At 42.5% G+C, this 23,085-nt stretch overlaps 2 protein-coding genes across 3 annotated transcripts in view; one reads left to right on the forward strand and one right to left on the reverse strand.

Annotated features, from left to right (window-relative positions):
• The window catches only part of unc79 (unc-79 homolog, NALCN channel complex subunit), a 30,098-nt gene extending 23,194 nt beyond the window's left edge, over nt 1–6,904 (forward strand). The window contains exons 37-51 of the mRNA XM_026303151.1: nt 67–105; nt 218–330; nt 511–596; nt 1,004–1,177; nt 1,491–1,559; nt 1,660–1,770; nt 3,051–3,155; nt 3,262–3,339; nt 3,461–3,550; nt 3,665–3,840; nt 4,305–4,488; nt 4,591–4,794; nt 4,933–5,010; nt 6,309–6,350; nt 6,483–6,904. Coding sequence (XP_026158936.1) covers nt 67–105; nt 218–330; nt 511–596; nt 1,004–1,177; nt 1,491–1,559; nt 1,660–1,770; nt 3,051–3,155; nt 3,262–3,339; nt 3,461–3,550; nt 3,665–3,840; nt 4,305–4,488; nt 4,591–4,794; nt 4,933–5,010; nt 6,309–6,350; nt 6,483–6,671 — 1,738 coding nt within the window. The 3' untranslated portion in view covers nt 6,672–6,904. The remainder of the gene's footprint in view (nt 1–66; nt 106–217; nt 331–510; nt 597–1,003; nt 1,178–1,490; nt 1,560–1,659; nt 1,771–3,050; nt 3,156–3,261; nt 3,340–3,460; nt 3,551–3,664; nt 3,841–4,304; nt 4,489–4,590; nt 4,795–4,932; nt 5,011–6,308; nt 6,351–6,482) is intronic.
• A 2,879-nt stretch (nt 6,905–9,783) lies between these two features.
• prima1 (proline rich membrane anchor 1) lies at nt 9,784–20,833 on the reverse strand. 2 transcript variants are annotated; one of them, XM_026303834.1, is made up of 4 exons: nt 20,121–20,833; nt 19,142–19,280; nt 16,716–16,842; nt 9,784–11,712 (listed from the first exon to the last, which is right to left on the reverse strand). In XM_026303834.1, exons 1-4 carry the CDS (start codon nt 20,400–20,402, stop codon nt 11,613–11,615), a joined length of 648 nt encoding a protein of 215 aa, XP_026159619.1. In that variant the 5' UTR covers nt 20,403–20,833; the 3' UTR covers nt 9,784–11,612. The 2 variants fall into 2 exon arrangements, with proteins under 2 accessions (XP_026159619.1, XP_026159609.1); XM_026303824.1 differs by having other exon boundaries at nt 16,716–16,848.
• Between the last annotated feature and the right edge of the window lie 2,252 nt (nt 20,834–23,085).

Raw genomic sequence — 23,085 nt, forward strand, 5'->3', positions numbered from 1 at the left:
ACTCACCCTTAAAACCTATGCATAATTCATCCTCGAGTCCTGATCCGCTGCTTTTACTCCTTTCAGGTTGGCATCTAGTGCCAATTTTTCTGGACAAGCGGAGAGGTAGGGGACATTAAAGCCATCACAGCAGCATGTTCAGATATTCACACAAATTATAGATGAGTTTAATAAAGGATGTGAGTTGTGTCTAACACAGACATTTATTGTCTTGCAGTATGTTAATCCCTGGGAATGTAGCAGGTGTAGCAAAGCAGTTCCTGCGCTGTGTGTTTCACCAGTTGGCCCCTAATGGCATCTTGCCTCAGCTCTTCCAGAGCAACATCAAAGGTTTACTCAATATTAAAGCCAGAAATTCATACAATTAGAGCATGACTTGGCTGCTCATCGCTCTGACCTATATTCAATGCATGTTTAACTGATTCTTTCCTTAGTTATTGTATTATATCTATTTTCTCACTTGCTGTACTGTCACCTTATTCCTTTATGTTTGTCTTTCTTTTCTTCCAGATGGAAGTTTTCTGCGAACACTTGCATCTTCGCTCATAGACTTCAATGAGCTGAGTTCTGTTGCTGCCCTCAACATGCTGCTTGAGGTGGGATTTTTTTTTTTTTGATCATTTGTGTTGATTCATTTAACCAGCAGGAGGAGCTCTTGTATTACTTGCATTAGCTTTGGCTTTTTTTTTTTTTTTTTTTTTGGCTCTATTACATGTAGAGCATAAGCCTGTCTAAAACAACAAACCATTTGGGCCATTCAAGAAAACCTCACTGAAAACTTGGCAGTCAACATGCCAGTTTATTGTTGTTATAAAACCACAACACAAGAAGCCAGCGATGCATGAGTCCATCCATGCATTCATTTGTGCTTCTGTGTCCTGAATTTGCTGCGATAATCACGAGTACTGTGTTTGATCAGGCCTGCAATGTCAATTCAACATTTTTTACTTACAGAATTTCAGTTATATAAGCCTGTTATGGTTTATGTGTCTGTGGCCTCCAGGGGCTGAACAACAAGAAGAGTCTGCCAGCAGGTGGCACAATGCTGCACTGCCTGGACAACATCGCCACCTTCATGGAGGCTCTCCCCATGGACTCTCCTAGCAACCTGTGGACAACTATCTGCAACCAGTTCCAGACCTTCCTCACAAAGCTGCCCTCTGTGCTTCCTCTGAAGGTAGATATCGACTCTTCCGTTCACTTAGTCATGGTCTGATATGGTTTAATGTGATTATGGCTGGAGGAAAAAGCATCTAGCTGTGCCCTTGTCAGGTTCGATAGGACAGAGTCCTAAAATTGTGATTGATTTGAATCTGATGCATTTGACCTCAGAGGTCAATTTAATGTGTTCTAATCAGTTTATCGCTGCAGACAACTATAAAACACCAGGATTACATATATATATGTATCATGGAATAACTTTTACATTTTAAAGCATACTTTGTTTCATTTTTCGCTTTTTTTTTTGGCTTTTTTTGATGTCTTATTAGTGCCCACTGGATTCCAGCTTGAGGATCATCATTTGTCTACTGAAAATCCCAACTACAAATGCAACTCGGGTATGCTCAGAACATCATCTTACATCCTGGTTTGTCTGTATTGTGAATATTTTTTATATAACTGTTCTAAATATTTAACTTTTCTTCCTTGATCCTGCAGAGCCTCCTGGAGCCCTTCTCCAAGCTGCTGAGCTTTGTCATCCAGTATGGCACGTTCAGCCTCTCCTACCTTGTAGAACTATGCGGACTGTGTTACAAAGCCTTTAACAAGGTATCCCCGAGTATGTTTCCACTACGCCGTTTTGTTTAGTGTCAGAATATTTGGTATGTAGGAATAAAAGGTGCCGACCAGTTATTTTGCAGCCCCTGAAAGAGTTAAAGCTTTTCAACTAATCTGTAGTGTTTAAAATCTTGAGCTCCTGTGTGCAGGCCTCTCGTTCATCACTCTTTCAGTGCTACCTACTTCTCTCACTCTCCAGTCAGCCAGAAATGTGGCTATATGTCACAGGTGATTAAATAGGCAATCAGCCAGTATTGATTAACATGATTAGTAGGTGTGCTAGAGCTGAGGATGTATGGTGTGTTTCTGAGTGGTTGTCTCAGACAGAGATGGAGCCAGGGCTGTCTGCACTGTTCGGCCAGATGGATCTTCGGTCCTCCACCACTGTCAGCGCTGCATGTTTTATGTCTCCTGCAGTATTGATTTTCTACACAGTCTTTAATTCCTTACCGTATAATATCCGCTTTTCAAAACGGAGAGGCACTATGAGCAATTGCTTTTGGAACCTGTCCTGTGCAGTTGTTTGATTGCAAGGTGATGTTTCTGGGAAACACAGGGGGGATTTTTCAGCCAGTTCGTTATCTTTGGAGGTCAGGCTTTAAGGACGTGAAGTCAGGCTTTCTAGACCTGCTGAAGTTTGTCACTCTGTGCCCCATTTGTCACAGTTGAACTGCGCCAAATGCATTCGGGCCCCCTAGCTTAAGAACAGTCCATGATTTGCTATTTGCCAAATGGACATGCTCCATTAAGTTTTAATTATGAGAGTGCTGTGTACAGGTATGCACATTAACAAGCCACACAGTGGGAATTGTCAGGAGCAGCTCTGCATTCTGCAGGAATGGAGGACATGTGCCGGCGCCTAACATAAGAAAACATGACTGCATAGAGAAAGAGAGAGGCGAAGTGGAAGCCAGAAGATGACAGTGTGGTTTGTAAACAGGCAGCTGGGCTTTGTGTGGAAGGGATGAACAAAGAGAGCAGCCTGTCCTCAGGGAGGGAGAAGGCAGCCTGACAGCCTCATCTGAGCTGGCTGGGACTCTGGGAGGAGAGATCTGGACTGGCCTAAATCTACTCCTCAGCTTCACTATTCCCTGTCTATTCTCTGTCTCCCTGCCTCCCCTCCCTCTGCCCTCGCTGCCTGTCCTTCCCCCTTTATTCAGGCTACAGAGTTTATGCTCTCCTCGCAGCACGAGTAAGGGAGAGTGATAATAGAAAAAGGCAGTCCTGCTGCATCAATACATTTACTCCACTCTCTATCTTCTCACATCCAGGAGAGAGATAAGTTCTACATGTCCCGCATTGTGGTGTTAGAGCTTCTGCAGGCTCTCAAGTTCAAGTCTCCTCTGCCAGACACAAACTTGTTACTGCTGGTCCAGGTAAAAATGATGTAATCATTTCTACATGTAAATGTAAATAAACCAGATACGTCACAGTGTTTTATCCTAAATGCAGCACTAAAACCTGTGTTGTGAAATTTCTCAGTTCGTCTGTGCAGACATCGGTACCCGGCTAGCAGAATCCACCATCATCCAAAAGCACATGATCTCTACGCTGCCAGGGGTAAGACTATAGTCACAGAGTGTTTGGAGCTTATTAAAATCTGCCTCATAAAACAGCAGGAAATAAAACTAGACCCCAGTGTGATTCCTCTGAAAGGATAAAGTGTTTTTGTGCTCAACAGTGCACAACGGCAGCAATGGAATGCATGAGGCAGTACATAAGTGAGCTGCTGGACTTCATTGCAGATATGCACACGCTAACCAAACTTAAAGTAGGTCTTGTTCTTCATGTGAGTGTTGCAACTTGCATCATATGTGTTTTAAACCTTTAGCCTTCTGTGTGTTTTTCAGCTTTATCATTTTCTTAATCCTAATCTATTGCACAGAGCCATATGAAGGCTTGCTGTCAACCACTGCACGAAGACACTTTTGGAGGGAACCTGAAAGTGGGCTTGGCACAAGTCGCCGCCATGGAGATTAGCAAAGGAAACCACCGTGATAATAAAGCTGTGGTCCGTTACCTTCCCTGGCTTTATCATCCGCCATCCACCATGCAACAAGGGTAAGAATTAAAAAAAAAAAAAAAAAAAAAAAAAAACTACAGAAAAGTTCACTAATGATTCACTAGGGACAGTTCGGCTAAATTACATACAGTCAGACCTATTTTTTCACATTTCTTTATTTGCCTTAAATAAATATTGAGCTTTGTTTTCTTAGATTTTGAGATCTCTAGATAGAATTTTGTGTGTAGCATTTCTAGCGTATAGATAAAACAGCAACACCTCTTTCTAAAATCAATGAACTTGCTATGAAATAATAGTCCCTTAAAAAAATCTATTGATAGTGTGTTAGGACACAAGCTGAAATCTCAAAACTGCACAGTTAAGAAATAACTTTTACTGGCTAAATATTGCTAGAAATATGTGAGAAAATGTTGGGGTTTTTTCATATAATTTGGTTACATTGACCCCTTAACATTCAACTATGGTGAAAGACTGCATCCTGAGATTTTTGTTTTCTCTGCAGGCCAAAAGAATTCATCGAATGTGTCTCCCACATCCGTCAGCTGTCCTGGCTTCTTTTGGGATCCCTGACCCACTGTGCCCTGCACCAAGGCTCTACCTCCTGCATGCCCATCCCTCTAGATGCTGGCTCTCACATTGCTGATCATCTTATTGTCATCCTCATTGGCTTCCCAGAGCAGTCTAAGGTCTGGCAGAAAATCCCTTCTAATGATCCCACCTAGGATGTGTTGTTATAATCCTTAACCTCACTGGCCTTTTCTGTTTGTGGTCTTGATCTGTTTTGCCAGACGTCTGTGCTGCACATGTGTTCCCTGTTCCATGGCTTCATGTTCGCCCAGCTGTGGACCATCTATTGTGAGCAGGCAGCTGCTGCTCCGTCCCTGCAGAACCAGAACCAGACAGAATTTTCCTCTATTGCCATCCTCACTGGCCTTGAGTTTTGGAGTCGGGTTACACCCAGTATCCTGCAGCTCATGGCCCACAATAAAGTGGTGAGTACTCAGCCTCGTCCTTTTCCATTGGAGAAATGTCCTAGCTTCCTCTGGAGGACGTAGGGGTCATGACATATGAAGAATCACTTTTAACGGTTGGATGAAATCAGACGTTTGATGTTTTTGATTTTTTCTCAGATGGTAGAGATGGTGTGTCTTCATGTCATTAGTTTGATGGAGGCCCTGCAGGAGTGCAACTCAACCATTTTTGTCAAGGTTTGTTATCACCATGCTAATAATTAGTGGTTGACTGATATGGGTTTTCTCTAACCGATACCGATGCCGATATTTAGAAATCAGGGCAGCCGATAGCCGATATATGATGCCGATTTTTTTGGCTGATTTTAATTTTCCCCCTTCATCTCACAAGGTATAAAAGTGCCCATGAGTAAAAAGTGTATTATTGTTATGTTTGTAGTATTTTTTGTCCTTGCTTTTTCTGCTCCCATGCTCAGCAGCTTCTGGCAGATATTGCACTTGGCCTTCCCTGATGTTGGCTGAGTGAAATACTGCCATAACGGGTTCAATTTCCTTTCAGCCATCAGACTGTAATTATATATATATAAAAAATAATAATAATAATAAGATTTGTCATTTTAAACTCACTTTTTCTATAATTACATTATTCCATGCACATCACGATCCTAATATGTTTTGGAACAAAACAGGATTGATTTATTGCAGGGTACCTGTCATGATCCTTATGTTTGTTGACAGACACTGCTATAATTCAAAAGGGCCATAGTCTAAGAATATGTGTAAACAAATATGTTCAACAAGTAATTTGCATGTGAAAGCAGAAACGCGCAGTTCATTCAAAACTTCTGGATAAAACGTAAAACGTGCACATTAACTTTTCTCATTAAAAGTGTATTTTTTGGTGGGAGCATCGTGCCCGTGTTGCGTGTGTCGGACGCACAGACACATTTATTGAGGAACGTTATCCTGCGTGTTTTAGCGAGAATATTCGTCTGAATTTCACACGTTTCTACTTTCACATTTGTTGCACACATGACGGTCAGCGTCAATTCTAATACGCCACAATGTAATTACGCGTTGGAAACGAAAGGTTTTCAACGGCCATCATTAGCTGAAGCCGTGTGTGTGCGACTATAATTATTTAGCCGCTGGGCTTGTTAGCATGTTGTGGTACCCGTGCCTACAGCCTAAACGACAGCTCGCTAACAATACAGACCAGACAATCGCTCTCCAAAAGTAGCTTCATATTCAACCAATGAAACGTATAAGGCTAAATTAAAAACGAAAGGTAAGTACTTTCTTACCGTTTTTGGACGCTTTTCAGCTCACTAAACACCGGTGGTGACAACCTGTTTGTAGCAACACTTTACCTGTTCCACAACAAGGCTTAGCTGGTCACAGATGTGCCTGCCTATAAATCGGCAAAATTTGCAGTGAAATCGGCCGATGCCGATTAATTAAAATTTGCAAAAAATCGGCCGATTAATCGGCTCTGTGTGAACAAGTAGACTAATGCCATTTCTTCTTCCTTCTAGCTAATTCCTATGTGGCTACCCATGATTCAGGCAAACCTTAAGGTAAGGCTTTTAAAAAGCTTATAGATAACTAATTATTATCAGTGAAGGAAGTTAATAATGTGAAGGTAAATATGAACTGTTAGCATGACTTCAGACTAAAATGTTGTTACCTTCCCTTCTTCCCTTCGTCAGCACCTTTCTGCGGGGCTGCAGCTGCGACTTCAGGCCATCCAGAACCGAGTGAACCACCAGTGTCTGCAGGGCCAGACATCTGGAGCCCCTCCGTTTGCCCTGCGCAAATGGCTGCAGTGCACCCAGTTCAAGATGGCTCAAGTGGAGATTCAGTCGTCTGAGGCTGCCTCGCAGTTCTATCCCATGTGACCTGCTTTGTGGTCACCTCGAGGGTCATGTGTGTCCTCAGACCTGCATGCATCTACACTGGCCAAAGCCTCTTACCAAAAAAAAAGGACTCTTATGTAAACTGATGCTGTGTGGAAATCATTCAGACGGAATTATTTTCAACATCTTTAGTATAATACTTATATATGTAGAGTAAATCTATGCTATTTTAAAGTACTGGTACTTGAAGAGTTAATGAAAGGTTTGATAGGCTTGTGGGGGATAATTGTATCAGTTACCTAACTGTTGCATTCAACAGGTTTGAAATGTCAATAGATGACTAAAAGAGCTTCTATAGACTCATGTTAGCAACAGTGAGGGTCTGAAAAAGTAAATGCTTGTTAAACCTTAGATATACTCACTCTGATATTCTACTCATTTTTAAGTTGCTTGGATACAAGCTGGACAATAAAAGTATGAGTTTTTCTAAACACCGAGACACTCTGTCATTTCACATGAATTGCCGACCTCTTCAAAATTCAAATGTGACATTTACTGCCCTTTGATGTCCTGACTGATGTAGAAAATGTCCAGTTTTCCATAATGCAGATGGCAGAGCGATAAAATCTGCTCTGTTGTTTACTCTTCTGGACGATAAACCGAACCTCAGGTGTCTCCGGGAAAATAACATGACATGCATTACCCAGCTCCCGTCTGAGATCCTTGTCAGGCTGTCAGTCATGCTGCCTCTTGCCATCAGAGCTCAGATCAATCAGAGGCCAATCTGACTTGCAGCAGCAGCTTTCTAACTCGATAAGGTGGAGCCAGACATTGGAGGTAAACAAGGCTATTTCAGTTGTGCCCCACTCCCCGCCCCAAAGTGACCCCCCCAGTGGCAGCAACAAAACAGATTGGCCCATGTATATACCAAGCAAACACAATTACATTTGGCCTAATGTGGTTTGTTGTGATTAAGCATTGTTGTGAGGTCTAACAGCATTACCACGAAGCTCTTGTCTGAGAATAACAGATGACATGACAGCAGGGATAGAAAGCTGAACAGCACATTAATCTTTGTTTTGATCTTCACTGCTGCAAGGATTTCATTATCAGGCTTTAAGGTGAATTAGATCAGATGATATTAATGTATTCTGTAAGAAGAAATTGGTTTATTGGACAAAAATAAGTCAAATTTAATTTGCATATATTTTTATTTTTTAGTCACTGCATGGATAAGAGGACCTATGTTGAGAGGTGTGTGGCAAATGATTCACTGCCATAATGATATCACACAATGTGACTAATGAATACACACACACACACACACACACACAAACACACACACACACATACACACACTCACCCAGATGACCCCAAGCTAGCTGAATCAGGCTGCAGTGCCCCTTCTCATCAACCTCAAGTCTTGGCTCATCAAAGAGCCCTTCTCCTGCTGTGTGCCTCTGTTTGTGTGTGTGTGTGTATTAGAGTGATGCTTCTTGCAGGTGTGTATGTGTGTGCATCCCTGTATGCACATGTGTGTGTGTGTTTTCTGTTTAATCAAGTCCCCCTTGCTCTGGGGTTGCATCTGTCAGCCACTGCCACTGTTGTGATCGTTTGAACTCTCAGCCCTTTCTGAAAGAACCTCTCATTAGCAGCGGCTTATGTAATCAGTGCCCCACAGGTATCCAGCACTTTCCACACCCCTGCCTGTCTGCTGCCTCCTGGAGGACCAGATGGGAGCACTGACCTGATGAGCAGGCAGCTGGAGGTAGTGAAGGTAATTAACAGTGACCAACGGCCTCTCAGGTAAAGAGGGTGTGAATGGGTCCTCAAAGATTGTGAAGGTCAGCTGTAAAAGGACTGCATAAGCTCTCATGCATACACACACTCATGCACCAGCACAGTGTATAAACAGTGGGTGTGCACTGATGACAATCCTTGATTAAAGAGCACGCTGAAAGATGTATTCTCATTCAAGCTGCAGCCAATCAATCAGCGGTTTTGTACAGAAACAGTTTCAAGAACCATAATTTCAAAGTGTATCGGTGTCCCCTTAGCTCCATGAAAATACCTTCTGAAAGTCCTGCAAAGCCTGTCGAGACATTGACAATTCCACCCCCCGCCCGCCCCTGCAAGTGCTGTCACATTGCTTTTATGACAGTAAAATCCACAGTTCCCTGAATGGACAATGCATGAATGTTTAAATTGCTCAGAGTGTCCATTGGCATTAACATCAAGTGGCACATTTACAGCAGGGCAGGCAAGGAACTCTATGGTCTCTCATTCACATTATAACTCATTGACATTCCTCTTTAGTGCTCCTCTGCATCAGCCTGTATACTACAGATTTACCCCCTTGTTTGTTTAACATCGTTAGCTGCAGTAAACAGATATTGGTAATTAACATAGAAATAGAAAAAATGATTTAAAGTAACAGTGTAACCTTTAGCAGAGGTGTGCCATTACATTCTTACTTAGAAATCCTAATTTTGTGACTTGTGTTCTTGCATTAGCTGCAGAAATCCTTCACACTCATACCCGCAAATCTTTGTGACAATATTATTACTGATGGTACAGAGGTAGAGCAATATGTGACCTACAGGTTTTCTTGTTTGTGTCTTTAAGTCCCACTGAGTGGAATACACGATAATCGCAGTTCATTAAAGATACACCATGTGAGATAGACGGAGAGCATGTCCTCCGCTGTGTGGAGCCCAGGAGACATGGCCAGCATAGCTCTGCTCAAGACATGAATGGCACAACAGAGTGGAGTGCAGACAGGCTGGGCACAGGCTAAATATAACAATCTCACTTTTATCACCTCTGCCACATGTGGGCCAGTTTGTCTGCCATCATATAACAGATTAAAATCTGCAGATGTATCCTTTTAAACACAATAGTCTGTAGATATGTTGTCATGTACAGTTTTATTTACAACTGAAAAACTCAGCAATGAAATCAACTTATGCACATCTTTCTATTTGTTTGGTATAATGCATAAATTGTGTATGTACTATTGATTGCTATATATACATTAATGGCTTGCTCCATCAACATGACAACATTGACATAATTCTAAATGGTAGCACATTGCTTATGTTTTACTATGTATAAACATATGTTCTGTTACACTGTACATGAATTAACAGTCCAGAAGGCAGATATTTAAATATCAATATTTACATTCATGCATCCATCATTTCTCTCATATAGGTACAAGGAGGGGGGTATACTGTTAGCTAATACCTGTGCATGTTTAGATGCAAGCATGTGTTATTCCAAATTTCCACAGTTTTAGCCAATATCTATACTTTACTCACGATCACAGAGTACAGCCCACTCTCAATGAGTACACTCATCTGCATGCACACTCACACACAAACACACACTCAAACACACACACGCATGCACACACAGACACACGCAGTTTCGATGTTAAAAAAAACAAACAAAAAAAAAAAAAAACAGAGCAGAGTTGAGTGATGCTCCAGTTCAGCTCAGTTGTGTTTTTCCAGGGGGGATGTGGAGGACGCCTGTGACAGCACTGAGTCACACACATCTCTGCTGAGGCCATCCTTGTGCAACCTGATCTCTGGCTATTGGCTAAGTCTCCTGTCTATCACCAGTCATAAGGTCAGGCCTGGGCAAAGCTCCCCTGTTTCTATAGTGATGGGCTAAGCCCTTCTTGACAGATAGAAATATGAAGATTGTCAAATCCAAACAAAAACATGGCTGAGGGCATGTAGCTGACCTCAAGACTTGACAAGATTGAACCAAATGACCTGTGATAACACATTTAACATTTCTGGAGCTTGCATTAAGTTAACAAATCAAAACTGCCATATGATGCAGTACAGAATCAATGTTTGGAAAACACACATTCACATACATCATAGAGACACCTGACCTTTTAGCTGAACTCTTGAGGGAACAGAGAAAAGCATAGAAAACACTCAGAGACAAAACAACGGATACCAAAACTCTTTCAAGAGCAAGTGTTTTCTGCATCAGTGTCTCAACAAAGTGACAGCAGCCTTAAAGCATCAGAGCCTCGCAAATGAATTACATGGTTTATAAATTATTCACTTTAAAAACTCAGTTATCAATAAATAAAGCAGATTCATCAAGATGTTCATGATTTGTCAGGATGTAACTTGCAAGACAGTTTTCTTGTTTAAGTAGAAAAATAAATTCAAAGGTAGATATGTAAATAAATAGAACAAATAAATAGATGAATGACTGAAATATTTTACATTTATCCAGAGTCTTCGGTGGCATTTTTGGCATGGTAAAATAATCACAATGCCCCATGTTGATGTTGTTGCTCCTCCTTTTTTTTTTTTTTATATGGATTTCATTAAATTGCATAGTCAGATGAATCCACCTCTCACTCAGAGACAGGACCAACAGTAACACCATGTCTCTCACAAAGCATCTGTCTCAAAAATGGAGAACAAAAGATGGAGAGTGTGAGGATTAGAATATAAAAAATGTTGCATTCTCTGTAAAAACTGCATGCACGTTATTGATCGTGTGTGATGGGATGTCCTGTTTGGTCACCCATGGGGCTGCTGTATTGTCTGTTCTTCCATTGCAGATGTCAACAGTGTGTGAGGTCTGGATCTGCAGCGGACTGGCAGACAGTCCCTCTCCAGCCGGCAGCCAACCAGCCTGTCAGCAACACTTGCTGTTACTAAGAGCATAATGTTCAGCCTGCTGTGCCACTTTCAACACCGTGGGGGTTTGTAGGTCTTTCTCTCCCTCCTTTTAGTCTTGATTTTTTTTTTTTTTAACTTCCATCTTGTACAGCTCTTTTTGAGCTGAATGGTGTCTTCAGTCTGGGCAACATGCCAAGCAAAGAGGGAAGGTTTACCTATTTGAAAACCTCAGGTAAAACCCGAGGTGAGAAGGGATTGTTGTATTTGGGGTAAGGTAAGAGATGGGTGATGGTGATGTCACTTCCTGTGCCTACCCGGAGACAGTCTATACCACAGTGTTGTTTGTACCCATGGTCTTCTTGTTGCGGATGCTCATGGCATATTCCCCGCGACTCGTCCCGTTCTCTTCCTTTCTTAGCGGTTTCCTGCAAATAAACATATTCATAACATTAGGATAAATCCCTTGACAAGAGAGATTTGACATCACATTTACTCACAGCTAAAGGCCATGCCATTAAACAGAGTTTCTAGACTGTTAACCTTTAGGCTGATTTGATTTCTCCAGCTATTCTAGATGGTTACACTGGTCTCACCAATCTTTTCTAATAAGCTCAATGTTCAAAGGTCACTTTTGGAAGAAGACAGCGGGGAGAGATACATTGCAACACTTGGGATGAGGCAATTACCTATTTTGACTGGTAGATGCAGCCTCCTCTCTAAGTAAAGAGTATGTGTGTGGTCGTCAAAAAAAACCTGCTCAATAGTGATACATAACCGCCTGTAAAATTCCCTCTCAGTACTGGTTGTGCTGTTATACTTTCTATGAGCATGTCTTGTTGCACAATAAAGCTGCAACACATGATCCCATTGTTGGTGCTGGTTTGTAAAGCGCAGTATCACTCAATGCAGCCCTTTGCGTGCACTCCTCAGTGCCTTTGTGGTTATTATATTTGTCCAGTGTACTGTGGCTCCTGCACCGACCCTCAGCTGCTTTCCCTTCCTTGGGCTTATGTAACTCAGCGACAGATCTGAATACAGTTAATACAGTCATTGTCCCACTCAACGCTGTACAGTGCCTTCACTAGCAGAGAGGACCCTTGAGCGACATCTTAGCTCGGTGTCTGCTGTCCTCTCCTCTGAAAGCCCCAGCTGGCCAGTCCAGCTCTGACGAACAGTCATTGTCAGTCCAGTCCAGCACAAATCGTTTTTCCCTTCTCGGGCATGGTGCTGAGAGGGAATCCTCACAGGGTGCTGTGAGCTCATACATGACACAATGCAATCCACTACAACAAGCTCTGCAAGAAAAACTACTTACTGTTAAATTTATTATGTTTAATTGTTTTATTATGTTTAGTCAGAGAGGTGTGCATACATCATTGCATTATATTCTTTATGTTATGGTTTGATTTCTGTTATTATGTCCATTGATTCAAAACACATCACTGAATTTAAAACCTTATGAGCTTTACAGTTGTATTTATTGTGTCTAACACGATGGATTACATTATACTGTAGTACTGTAGTGCTCTCACATGTATATAACTAGACACCTTCTGAACCATATTCAGTAGATAAAGATCTGGCTTCATGTCATTAACAGTATTAATATAAATATCTCTTGTTTGTGTGTCAATCTCGTAAATGTTCAATCAAGACTTTTGCATGCACACCCTCACTCCTGTATTTATTTATAATTCCTGAGCTGTCAACTCAATTTGTCAGCTGTCTTTTTTTGGTTGCTCCCATGCACTCTAGCCAATCTGATTTCGCCACACCGGTTTAACAACCGTGCAGCTGCTGTCAGGTTTTTAAAACGGTTCCTGTCTCGGCTGTTTTCAGCTGTCATTTCAGTGCTGTGCATCACCTCAACCCCTACACCTCCTGCGCTCATCAGAGCTTGTCAGCAGCCCTGCTCAGCTTGACGCCATTCAGGTTTTCAGTTGGAGATACACAAAAAAAAAAGAGCTTTCCATCCGTCATCACTGTCAGGGTCTTTACCAGTCTTTAAACAGTTTCACCTTAATAAAAAAAAGTGGTCTAAGAGATTGCCGTGAATGTTTGACACTCCAATTGATGAATCGTACTGATTTTACTGATTCCCGACTTTCCCTTTAGAGCATAATCATTAAAAATTTGTTGTTTTTAATGAAATATTGACACCAGACGTCCACTGAATGAACTGCAATAACCAGTTATGTCTTCACGCTTCATTCAGAACCACCATGAAGCCAACACTTTGTCCACATTTGTCCAAAACTTTGGTTGACGTTGACATTGATTTGCAGAAGTTTTGTTTAGAACTAATTAATTAAAAAGTTAGCATGCTAACATGCTAACTGAACTTATTGTACATTGAGTTTTTCTTTGGAACAGTACAGTCACAGATTGGTTACAAATAACTGTTGCCTGAAATAAATTACCAACTTTTATTTTGAAATTGCCCACTCATAAAAAGCTCACTCGCTTTAATTCATAGTGGTTAGAGGTTCTTGGAGATGATGCGAGATAATTGCTCTGGAAAAAAAGTTATAAATAAAATGGGAGGTTAAGACTAAGACCTCCTGTGGCAGCTCTGAGGGGTTGTAGGACTCAGTACACTAGGGATACATGCTGGCCGTGTAGGACAGATGCTACTTGCTGTGTCCCTGTGGGATCCAGGAAAAGCCCGAGAAAGGAAACTGTCCAGCCCCAGGGTGGAAACACATTCTGCTGTGAGGGAGGTGATTGGTTAATGTAGCTGTAGCTGGGGGAGTTGGGATATACCAAAGTTTTCTCTAAGGGACAGATGGCATTGTTTACAGCCAGTGTGGGGATTCATCTACTTGGAATAGAGAGTCAGGTCAACATTCATTTAATGTTATGTGTTTGCAGCTCACTAATGGTCGAACACTTTTGATAAATCAGTGCTTTATGTGTGTTGTTAAATGCTATTTGAAGCTACAAATCTGCAGCCTGCTGGAGCGTGCCTCATTTCTCCCAGGATGTAATCTCTCCTCAGACTGACCATGTCGCTTTGGACCACCACACAGGGCCTCAAAACCGACCTCAACACAGGCCTTCAATAATAGATGCCATGCTGTTGACACATCACAGGTGGCAACACAACACTTCACAGGTTATATGAATATTTCATATCAAAGCTGTGCAATCACAGTGCACTTTCCTGTTTGAAGTTTGGGGAATGGATCATGGTAAAATTGGGACATGTGTTGAGCTGTTTACAATTACTCCAGCCATCTGGAAATTACAGTAAGATGATATGATTTAAAGAAAACATATAAAAGAAGAGAATGTACAAATCGGTTGCTACTTTTCATGGTGCTGTATAGTGATTATGAAAAAACAACATTAATAATGTATCAGTAAATATTGGATTTTAAACCATTTTGCCTGACAAGTATTTTCATTTTATTGTGTCTCTGGTTGAGTATGTTGAATATACTGTGTTGCCCTTGGACAGGACCAGCTGTGATGTATTACCAGTCTGGACAAGCCTCCCAAAGCAGTAAGTGACTGGGGAAGCATCTAGCTTCATCAGTCAGTTGGTTTCAGTTTTGTTTGTTTTGGCTTCTTGGATGGCTGACAGCCTGGACTGCAGCATCATGTCTTTTGCTTTGGATGGCACAGCAACACTGAAACGCAGCATGTGTCTGAATCCTCTCCTCTGTGCTTGCACACACCAGCCTCCCTCGTGCTGTGGACTCTGAATAGAATTGTATCAAAGTATTTTTTCTTTCCAGCCCATTTTTGCTTCTGACAGATGACTGGCAGACAAAGATTATAAAAAATAACAAAAGGCCAGGAGGGCTGGGACCTGCAGAGCTAGCTCCACTGCTGTCTCTGCCTGGCCCTCGGCCAGCTGATTTTCATTGGGAAAGCCCGGAGCACTGAGGGGCTGGAAGGGCTATATATAACTTGCTGTGTTTTTCTCACTGAAAAACCCTCTCTCACATTGTTATTGACTAAGCTGCTCAATTACTGCCTTTGCTTGCTTTGGTAGACAGCATTTAATCTGTCCATTTTGCTGTGTTGTTTCCTCTCCCATCCTCTCAGATGGCTGATTAGAGCATCCATGACAAATGTTAAAGGAATCACATTTTTCCCTGGACTGCTCTCCTATTGGCCGGTGACTAATGAATGTCTAATGAGGCCAGTCTGGCTGGACCTGTGTATGTTTTTCTTTCTCATTCAGATTGAAGGGCAACTTGGCGTGGCACAAAGTCTGCAGTCTAGAGCCCACAGAGCTTCAGGACACGACCTGCTTGCATGTATAAAAGATGTGGCCTGCGACTGAATGACTGCGCAAATTAATTCATAAATAATGACTTGAGTTTGGGGCTAGAGTCTGTATTGCAACAACACTTTCCTACCACTGCTGCATTAAAAAAGGTGCCCCCTGGCTACACAGGGGGCTGGAGAATTGCCATAATGAATTCCTGAGCCAACCACCCATTACTTCCGCCGCCTGACTTTGCCTATTTGTTGTTAAAAGAAAGGAGAAATAGCGTTCTGCTGAGGAAAGCCATATCTGGCAAGCTGACTTAATATAGCCCCATAAATATGATAAGGTATGATACTAAATCTATTTAAATACATATAAATAAAATATAGAAGCCGCTCCTTAATTTAGCACACAGTTGTGACTGTTCTTACATGGGTGCGTGAGAGTCAGTGTTTAAGCTATATGTTACAGTGTGTCACTATACCAAGATGATGTATGAATGTATGTAAAGAGGATGTGGGTTTATGGATGGATGCACAAGAGTATTCTATGCATCTACACCTGTGCATGTGCAGTGCTTTTCACCATGTAGACACGCGTGTGTGTATGTGTGCTTGTTAAATGCTAATGTTAATGTTGAGAGTGCAGGTACAGTATAATGCTGCGTTACCTGAAAGTCACACAGAGAATTGGGTCTGGGTTGTGCTGCAGGCAAAAACCTAATAATTCTCTAATAAGCCAAATGGGGAACAGCAGTGTCTTGGGACTGTTCCACTTGCTTCTTTGCTGAGTTCAGCTGCCATTTTAGGAAGCTTTAGACACTCACGCAAATTAAAACACTGTATTTTTTAGTTAGGTCATCATGCACCTCAGTAAATTATTTTAGAGTAGACAATGTGTGCGATTGTAGACAAGTGTGACTCAGTGTAGTGCATCTTCCTAAGTGATATTTACAACCCTTTCCATCATCTAACCTCTGACCTCAGTGTGACCCAGCAGGGTGAAGACAGGGTCATCGTAGCCTCCCGGGTCACTCTAACATGACGCCAGGAGAGAGGCTACAGTCTGCCATGGGTCAGATTACATACACTAGAGTAACCTAACTGTGACAGTTCCTATTTCACTTTGTCATCACTTTAAACTATCTCAGAGGTCTAACTGAAACACAACAAGAACAGCACAGATAAGAGAAATGTAACATCTCACCTCTTGATGGCCTTGTAGCAGATAATAATGGCTGAGAGGAGGAAGACAACTGAGGCACAGCCCACTGTTCCAAGCACTATAATGTCCATTTCTGTCCACCAGGGCCTCAACGAGGGCACCATGGGTTCTACCACTTAGAGAGAGTAGTGGGGAGCGGGAAAATAAAAGAGGATATTATAACAAAAAGAAGAGAGTAAATACAATACATTAAATATTTACTATGATTATGACACTACCACAACAAATGACTGAGGTGTTGTTATTAGATCGTAATGGTATTGTATATGACTGCATTATACATCACAATACCAGAGCAGCATGGGAGTAGTTGGGAAGTGGACGTGTCCTCGACTGTTCTGTAGGGCTTAGGTTCGATGTTTAAGGATATCCAACCCAACACCATGAATCATTTAAGGTCCCATCAACCTTTCTTACACCAGCACTCATGTCCGCACCAATTACTGCTGCAAAAAACCTCCTGCTCTTTCTACATTAGATATGTGGGCTAAGACCACTCACCAGGAATGTTGTATAACATTATGTGCATCAGCAACTTGGGTCTGTAATGCAGAACATCTCTCATCTCTTTCTGCAGCAGTTATTGCTCTCCCACCATCTATAAATCTCTTTAGTCATGTGCATACCAATTTTATGTATCTACAAATGTGGGTTGTCTCAGTTTCATGCTCCTTGGGAAAATATACTGCACTCTCTATGCAATAACAAACTCGTAACTCCTGCATGTAGTAATATTTTGTTATGAATGAGAGCAAGGATTTACACCACCACAACAAATACTCCTTAGTAATGTCCTAGACTGTTTTGCAACACAGCACATTTCTAAGGCAGCACATAACAAGGCATAGCTCTTCCCAGTATGGCGCACCACGTCATAAGTCACTATGAATTTAAAAGCTCCGCTCAGCCAAACTTCAATTTTAATCCTGCATTTTGTCAACGGCTGTAGGATTTAATTCAGTCAGTGGTAAGGATCTACTTCATTGTGATAAAGCAGACTCCTTTGAAGGGACTTGGGAAACCAGTTTTAGCACACAGACGCTTACGTACTGTGCCAATTTCTTAATTTTTTTTTTTTAGACTTTTAGCAGATAGATAAGTCTCAGTCATTGTCCCAGTTATTACCCAGTGCATATTCACTGCATTTGTAAAGGCTACATTTTAGAGCAAAATTTCAGCTCTAACCACTCTGCAAACTGGGCTATTGAAGAAATATCAAAATAATTATGATCCTGTTTAGATTAAATTGGAAACTCACAAAAAAATCCCTATAATTGAACTATTCACAGTCTCCACCCACTGAAAACACTTCTGTGTAAAGTTATAAAGGAATAAAAAAAAAAAATCGACCTGCTAATTGTATTGATCGTGACACATGGCTGTTTATGGAGGCATCAAACACTGTGGATGCAGAGCTGAGGGTCCCACTCACACGTTGACTGCAACTGGGCACTCAAGCCGCCACCTTCGCTTATAGTCATATGGTGCTGGCAGCGTTTATGCAGTGACCTTGACAACAATCCCAGAAGCATCTCTAACTCTATTCATTGGTAGCATACTTGGTAAATTGTGGGGAAAAAGGAGATTTATGTAAATTGAGGAGACATTGGAACTGATTGATTAAAACCTTTCCTCTGCTGTCTGTTGAGATTTTGATGATTAAGTACTCCTCCCTGCTCATAATATTAAGGGCTTAGGTTGAGTGATTATAAAGAGTCACGGTAATAGCTCAGAATGGCTGCATCATCAGCAACGTCTGTCCCATATTTCAGTGCACTGTTCATTAAAGTGCTTGAGATGACATACAAATCATACCAACTTTGAGCGAGCGGGCTGGTGAAACATGTTCACCTATCTGTGAGAGGATTTATCATCATCAGAGTGGGATGAACAAGGGAGTGTGGAAGGAAAACTGCTGCAACAGGCAGGCTGCTTCATCAACCCCCTATCTCTATCGAATTAAAGCTAATTTAATTAACTCATCTGTTTTTTAATCAGGGGTCCTCCAGGGGAAACCCTACCACTAAACCACTGAGTTCGGCAGCCCAGCGGGCGTGGATTTCATAGGCAGCTGGGTACTCCCCAAGGTCAGACCCGGCATAAATTAGTCCTCTGTTCAGCTGTCAACATCCTGCTGGCTATATCACACACTCAGACATACACGTGCAATACTGCCTACATGCATGGGCACTCACACACCAATCTCAGGGGACTGATGGTACATTTTTCCTCTGCGCACAAAAGGGAACACTTCATGTCAAAACAGTTTCTTTGAACCAGCCAGTTGCTCGACACCTGCGTCTGGCTGGGGATGAGCTCCAGCTGCAGGGTGTGAGCAGACAGAGTGAGACAGACGGGTTTGGAGCAAGACAGGTGTGAAACCCAGGAGTGTGGGCTACAAGTCTTACCTGTGCCCAGTAGCCGTGGGGGAGGTGGTGGAGGTGGTGGTGGAGGAAGGGGAGGGTATCTTCTACACTGGCATGCCAGCTGGCACTGTTCACTAACTTTCTCCGCCACAGTCCGTGAGCATGACCTCTGGAGCTCTCCCTTATAGTGAGGGAGAGAGAAATACAGAGAGAGACATTGAAACGACTGAGGCTCTGTCCTTCAGTGCATTACTCACAAGTACCATCAGCACAACGCTGTGCAGCACAAATGGAGCTGCTTGAACACTCAGCAGCCTCTGAGTAGCACTGTGGATATCCTCTCAGCATTTTTTTCATATCACAGCTCCAGTGTTGTTGTCACCGGGGCTGATGTGTATGTAGTACATGCAGAATAGTATCACGTCTATGGCTGCAGCCCGCTCCCTGCAAGAAACCACCCACCAACAGAGTGGGCAGCAGGCTGCCCCGAGGAGCGTGCGTGGGTGGACTTGGAAACTCAGGCAGATCACATTACACATGAACCCTGGCAACACCGCCTGTGTGTGAACAACAGCTCACCGTTATCTGTAGGCAGCAGCGTGGGGCAGAGGTTAGAATACTCATCACTAACATATGCCTGCTGCAGGGATCCTGCTGAGATAACTGAATATTGTTATCATAAAAACACAGTTGGCTACTCCATGTTCCCACTACAGGAGATCAGAGAGCGCATAGCTAGAATCCTCATGCCTTACTGGAAAGTCTACACATGCATATGTCAGTATTTCCTAAAACACAAGTCTGTCCTGGACTGGTGACATCTGCTGCAAACACACAGGGAATGCATTGTGTATCAATGGCAGCCTTATGAGCACATAAGTTAACTGAGAAAATGATAATCAGTTCTTATCCATAGTCCATCAGTAAATCAAACTCCAGTACTACTAGTGTACTGGACTACTAGTGTAACCTCTTCTCATGCGCAAATGGACAAGAGGCGCGCCTGACCAGCGATCCTTACCTGGCATGAGAGTAAAAACAGTGAGAGAAGGCAATGACCGAAGAAAAAAGGCCAAAAACTTAAAGTAAATGGCATTAAATCTTGGACCAGCATTCCTCTTGCGCTGTTCTCGAAGATACTAGGCAGCGTTTCCAACAAATGAATGCAGTATACATAGGCTTGAACTGTTTGGGAAATAACCATCCACCCTGTCCAGGTCAGCGGCGATATCTGTGACAGGCGTCTCCAGAAATAGTTTATGCCACAATCATTTTCCTCTTGAAATCCAGTTGTCGGTAGCATAGGACAGGCGAGCCTGTGGAATGAGTAGCAAATCTCGATAATTCACATCTCGAAAGTAGTTTTTTTTCTTATTGGCACTCAGACAGCGACCTGAATCACGCCGCTACTCCGTGTAATGTGAGGGCGGTAGATGGCCCGTACCTTACATCCCTCCTCGGCTGCGAGCATGAGTGCAAATGGGCCACTCAAGCCATCGAAGTTAAAGAGAGAAAAAAAAAAGGAACAGAGAGAGATCCTCAGAAAAATCGTGCGCTGTGATTCCGCACAATACGATTACACATCCCTTCAACTTATCTAGGCTGAATACTGTATGGGCGAGTCCCGAGGGCAGAGCCGAGGGTTAAACTGATGCTTCCCCCTGTGTGCCAAAATACAGCGGGCTGTTTTATACGGGAGCATCACCACCGCAAACTTGATGCAGCGCTCACATCAGCTCAGCCCTGACAGCGAGTACTCAAACAAATTCACCATCCGCTTCTCAAAAGTCCCCCCCAGAAAACACAAGGGGGGAAGGGGATGTGGTTATGAAGGCGTGGGCGATGTCAGCTGGGATTTGTTTGTTTTGTTTTGTTTTGGTTTTTTTTCCCCCTTGTGTTTGTGTGTGTTTGATTTTTATGATGGTCCAGGCGGAAAGTAGAGCCCACAATGCGTGGAGGCGAGTCCGTAAGGATGACGCGTACTAGACCGAATTAAAGTCAAGTGGAGAGAGAGGCAGAGAGAGTGCAAGACGCCTACCGACTGAAAACACTGCCATACCCTCGTCTGATGTGCTGTGTGCCTACTAGAACACTCCACTGTCCCAAAGTAGGCTGAGATAAACAATCCTGATGTAACCTGGCCTTTACTGGTAACGTTCACCTGCAGACATTTTTGTGCCACCATATTTCTGTTGTTTATAGGAGGTGAAGCTTTGGGCCAGACTGCTATAGATAGTTTTTAAAAGCAGAGTTGCATAATATTACCGGTGGTCTCCACTGGGCACAGTTATGAAATGAGCCCACAGCCCAGGCATGTCCATGGTACCAGAGAGCCAACGCGACACACGCAATTTATTGGGATTTACTAAAACAGTTGACTGGCACTGAGAATAAGACCTTAGTGTTGGTGGCATTAAGAATTACGGGGGAAGCAGAGCTGGTATTAGAAGAAGCAGTTTTGAATCTGTAGCTTATCTGTATTAAATGATTAGTTGACACCACCACATTATTTGATGTCACCACATGTAGAAAAGTCTACCTACTCTGCTGTGCTGTGCTGCCCTGGTGCTAAAAATATGAATAATGGGCGATTTAAGTGATCACAGTTTTGCTTTATGGGATTCTAAACTGCATATTTTTGGACAGGGTTGGACTGTTGGGCAGTTCTTGGACTTTAGGACATTTTGGTGTTTATATTTTACTATTTCCGACACCTTGTTGATTAGGTTATTATCATTAATCATTATTCATTTCACCCCCTGTAACATCTACAGGGAGCTTTGCAATAAGCATCAGCACCATCTCTGCAGCTGATCAGATAAAGATACTGCAAATGTCTGTGCTGCAGGACAGTTTGGATGATCAGTACACAAACCTGCTGCAGGACCCGTGGGCCGTTTCCATAGAACATTCACGTTTCATAGATCCACACTCATCTGTTGTCCTCGTATGACTTGTCTGTTGCTTGAGAGTATTGGTTGAGGTTTAAATAACAGAAGTGACAGCCAGTTGTGTCACAGGCGGCTTGTTCCAAATAACACAAATGCCATATAAGCCAACTATTCCAATAGCGCTGGATTAACATCAGTGGATTCAGCATCTGGCCCTACAGCCTTTTTGTTGCAACTAAGATTTATCACATCTCTTGCCTATCAAAAAGCTCTTTAGAGACAGTAATGGGGTGAGCTCATGCACAAGAGCTGTGGATGACTTTTACAGTGGAAAACACACTGCTGCTGTTAAATTCATTTGCACATACAGTGCAATACAGAGATTTGTCTGGGGTTTTGAAGTATACAAAGCAGCGTGGATTTTGCATACAGCGTGTCCAGTGGTTTAGCTCATCCATCCTCTCCTACAGTCTCTCCCAGTATTGATTATCTGACAAGAGAAAAACACTACATCCTCCAGGTTCTTTCCTGCTGCCTCACCTCAGTCCAACAACCAGCAATCTGCCACAACATACATCACAGCCCTTTTAAATTCAGATAAGGAAAGCTCTTAATAAAATTACTGTGGTCTTTCACTGTTATTATTCTTGCCTAGATACTTAATCAGCATCTCTGCAAACCAACAAAGGTGAAAAATATCACCTGCATCAGATACAATGAGATTTTTAAAAATATTAATGTTCCGAGAAAATGAATTGGTTTTGGTTTTAGCTTTATTATCTGTATTTCTCCTTTATTTTAACAAGCCAGCTGGGCTGTAATCACAGTGGAAGTAGATTGCCATCTAGTGGAAAGGTCTGGTAACACAAACATTAAAGGGCTATATGAATATTCATCCATCCATATCTATACCCACTTATTCCTTAACCAGGGTCCCAGGGATCAGCTGGAGCCTATCCCAGCTCTCTTTGGGTGAAAGGCAGGGGTACACCCTGGACAGGTCACCAGTCCATCACAGGGCCACATAGAGACAAACAACCTCACACACTCACACTCACTCCTATGGGCAATTTAGAGTCACCAATCAACCTGACA

This window comes from Mastacembelus armatus, chromosome 22, assembly GCF_900324485.2.
Source record: "Mastacembelus armatus chromosome 22, fMasArm1.2, whole genome shotgun sequence".
Classification (NCBI taxonomy): domain Eukaryota; kingdom Metazoa; phylum Chordata; class Actinopteri; order Synbranchiformes; family Mastacembelidae; genus Mastacembelus; species Mastacembelus armatus.

What these genes read in the sequence shown, in the direction of transcription:
- prima1 (XM_026303824.1), bottom strand. Translation starts at nt 20,402, where the DNA reads ATGCTACCGACAACTGGATTTCAAGAGGAAAATGATTGTGGCATAAAC. An exon ending in CCCACGGCTACTGGGCACAG is followed by an intron (nt 16,849 to 19,141) that starts GTAAGACTTGTA and finishes ACTCTCTCTAAG; the next exon opens with TGGTAGAACCCATGGTGCCC. An exon ending in TGCTACAAGGCCATCAAGAG is followed by an intron (nt 11,713 to 16,715) that starts GTGAGATGTTAC and finishes GTTTATTTGCAG; the next exon opens with GAAACCGCTAAGAAAGGAAG.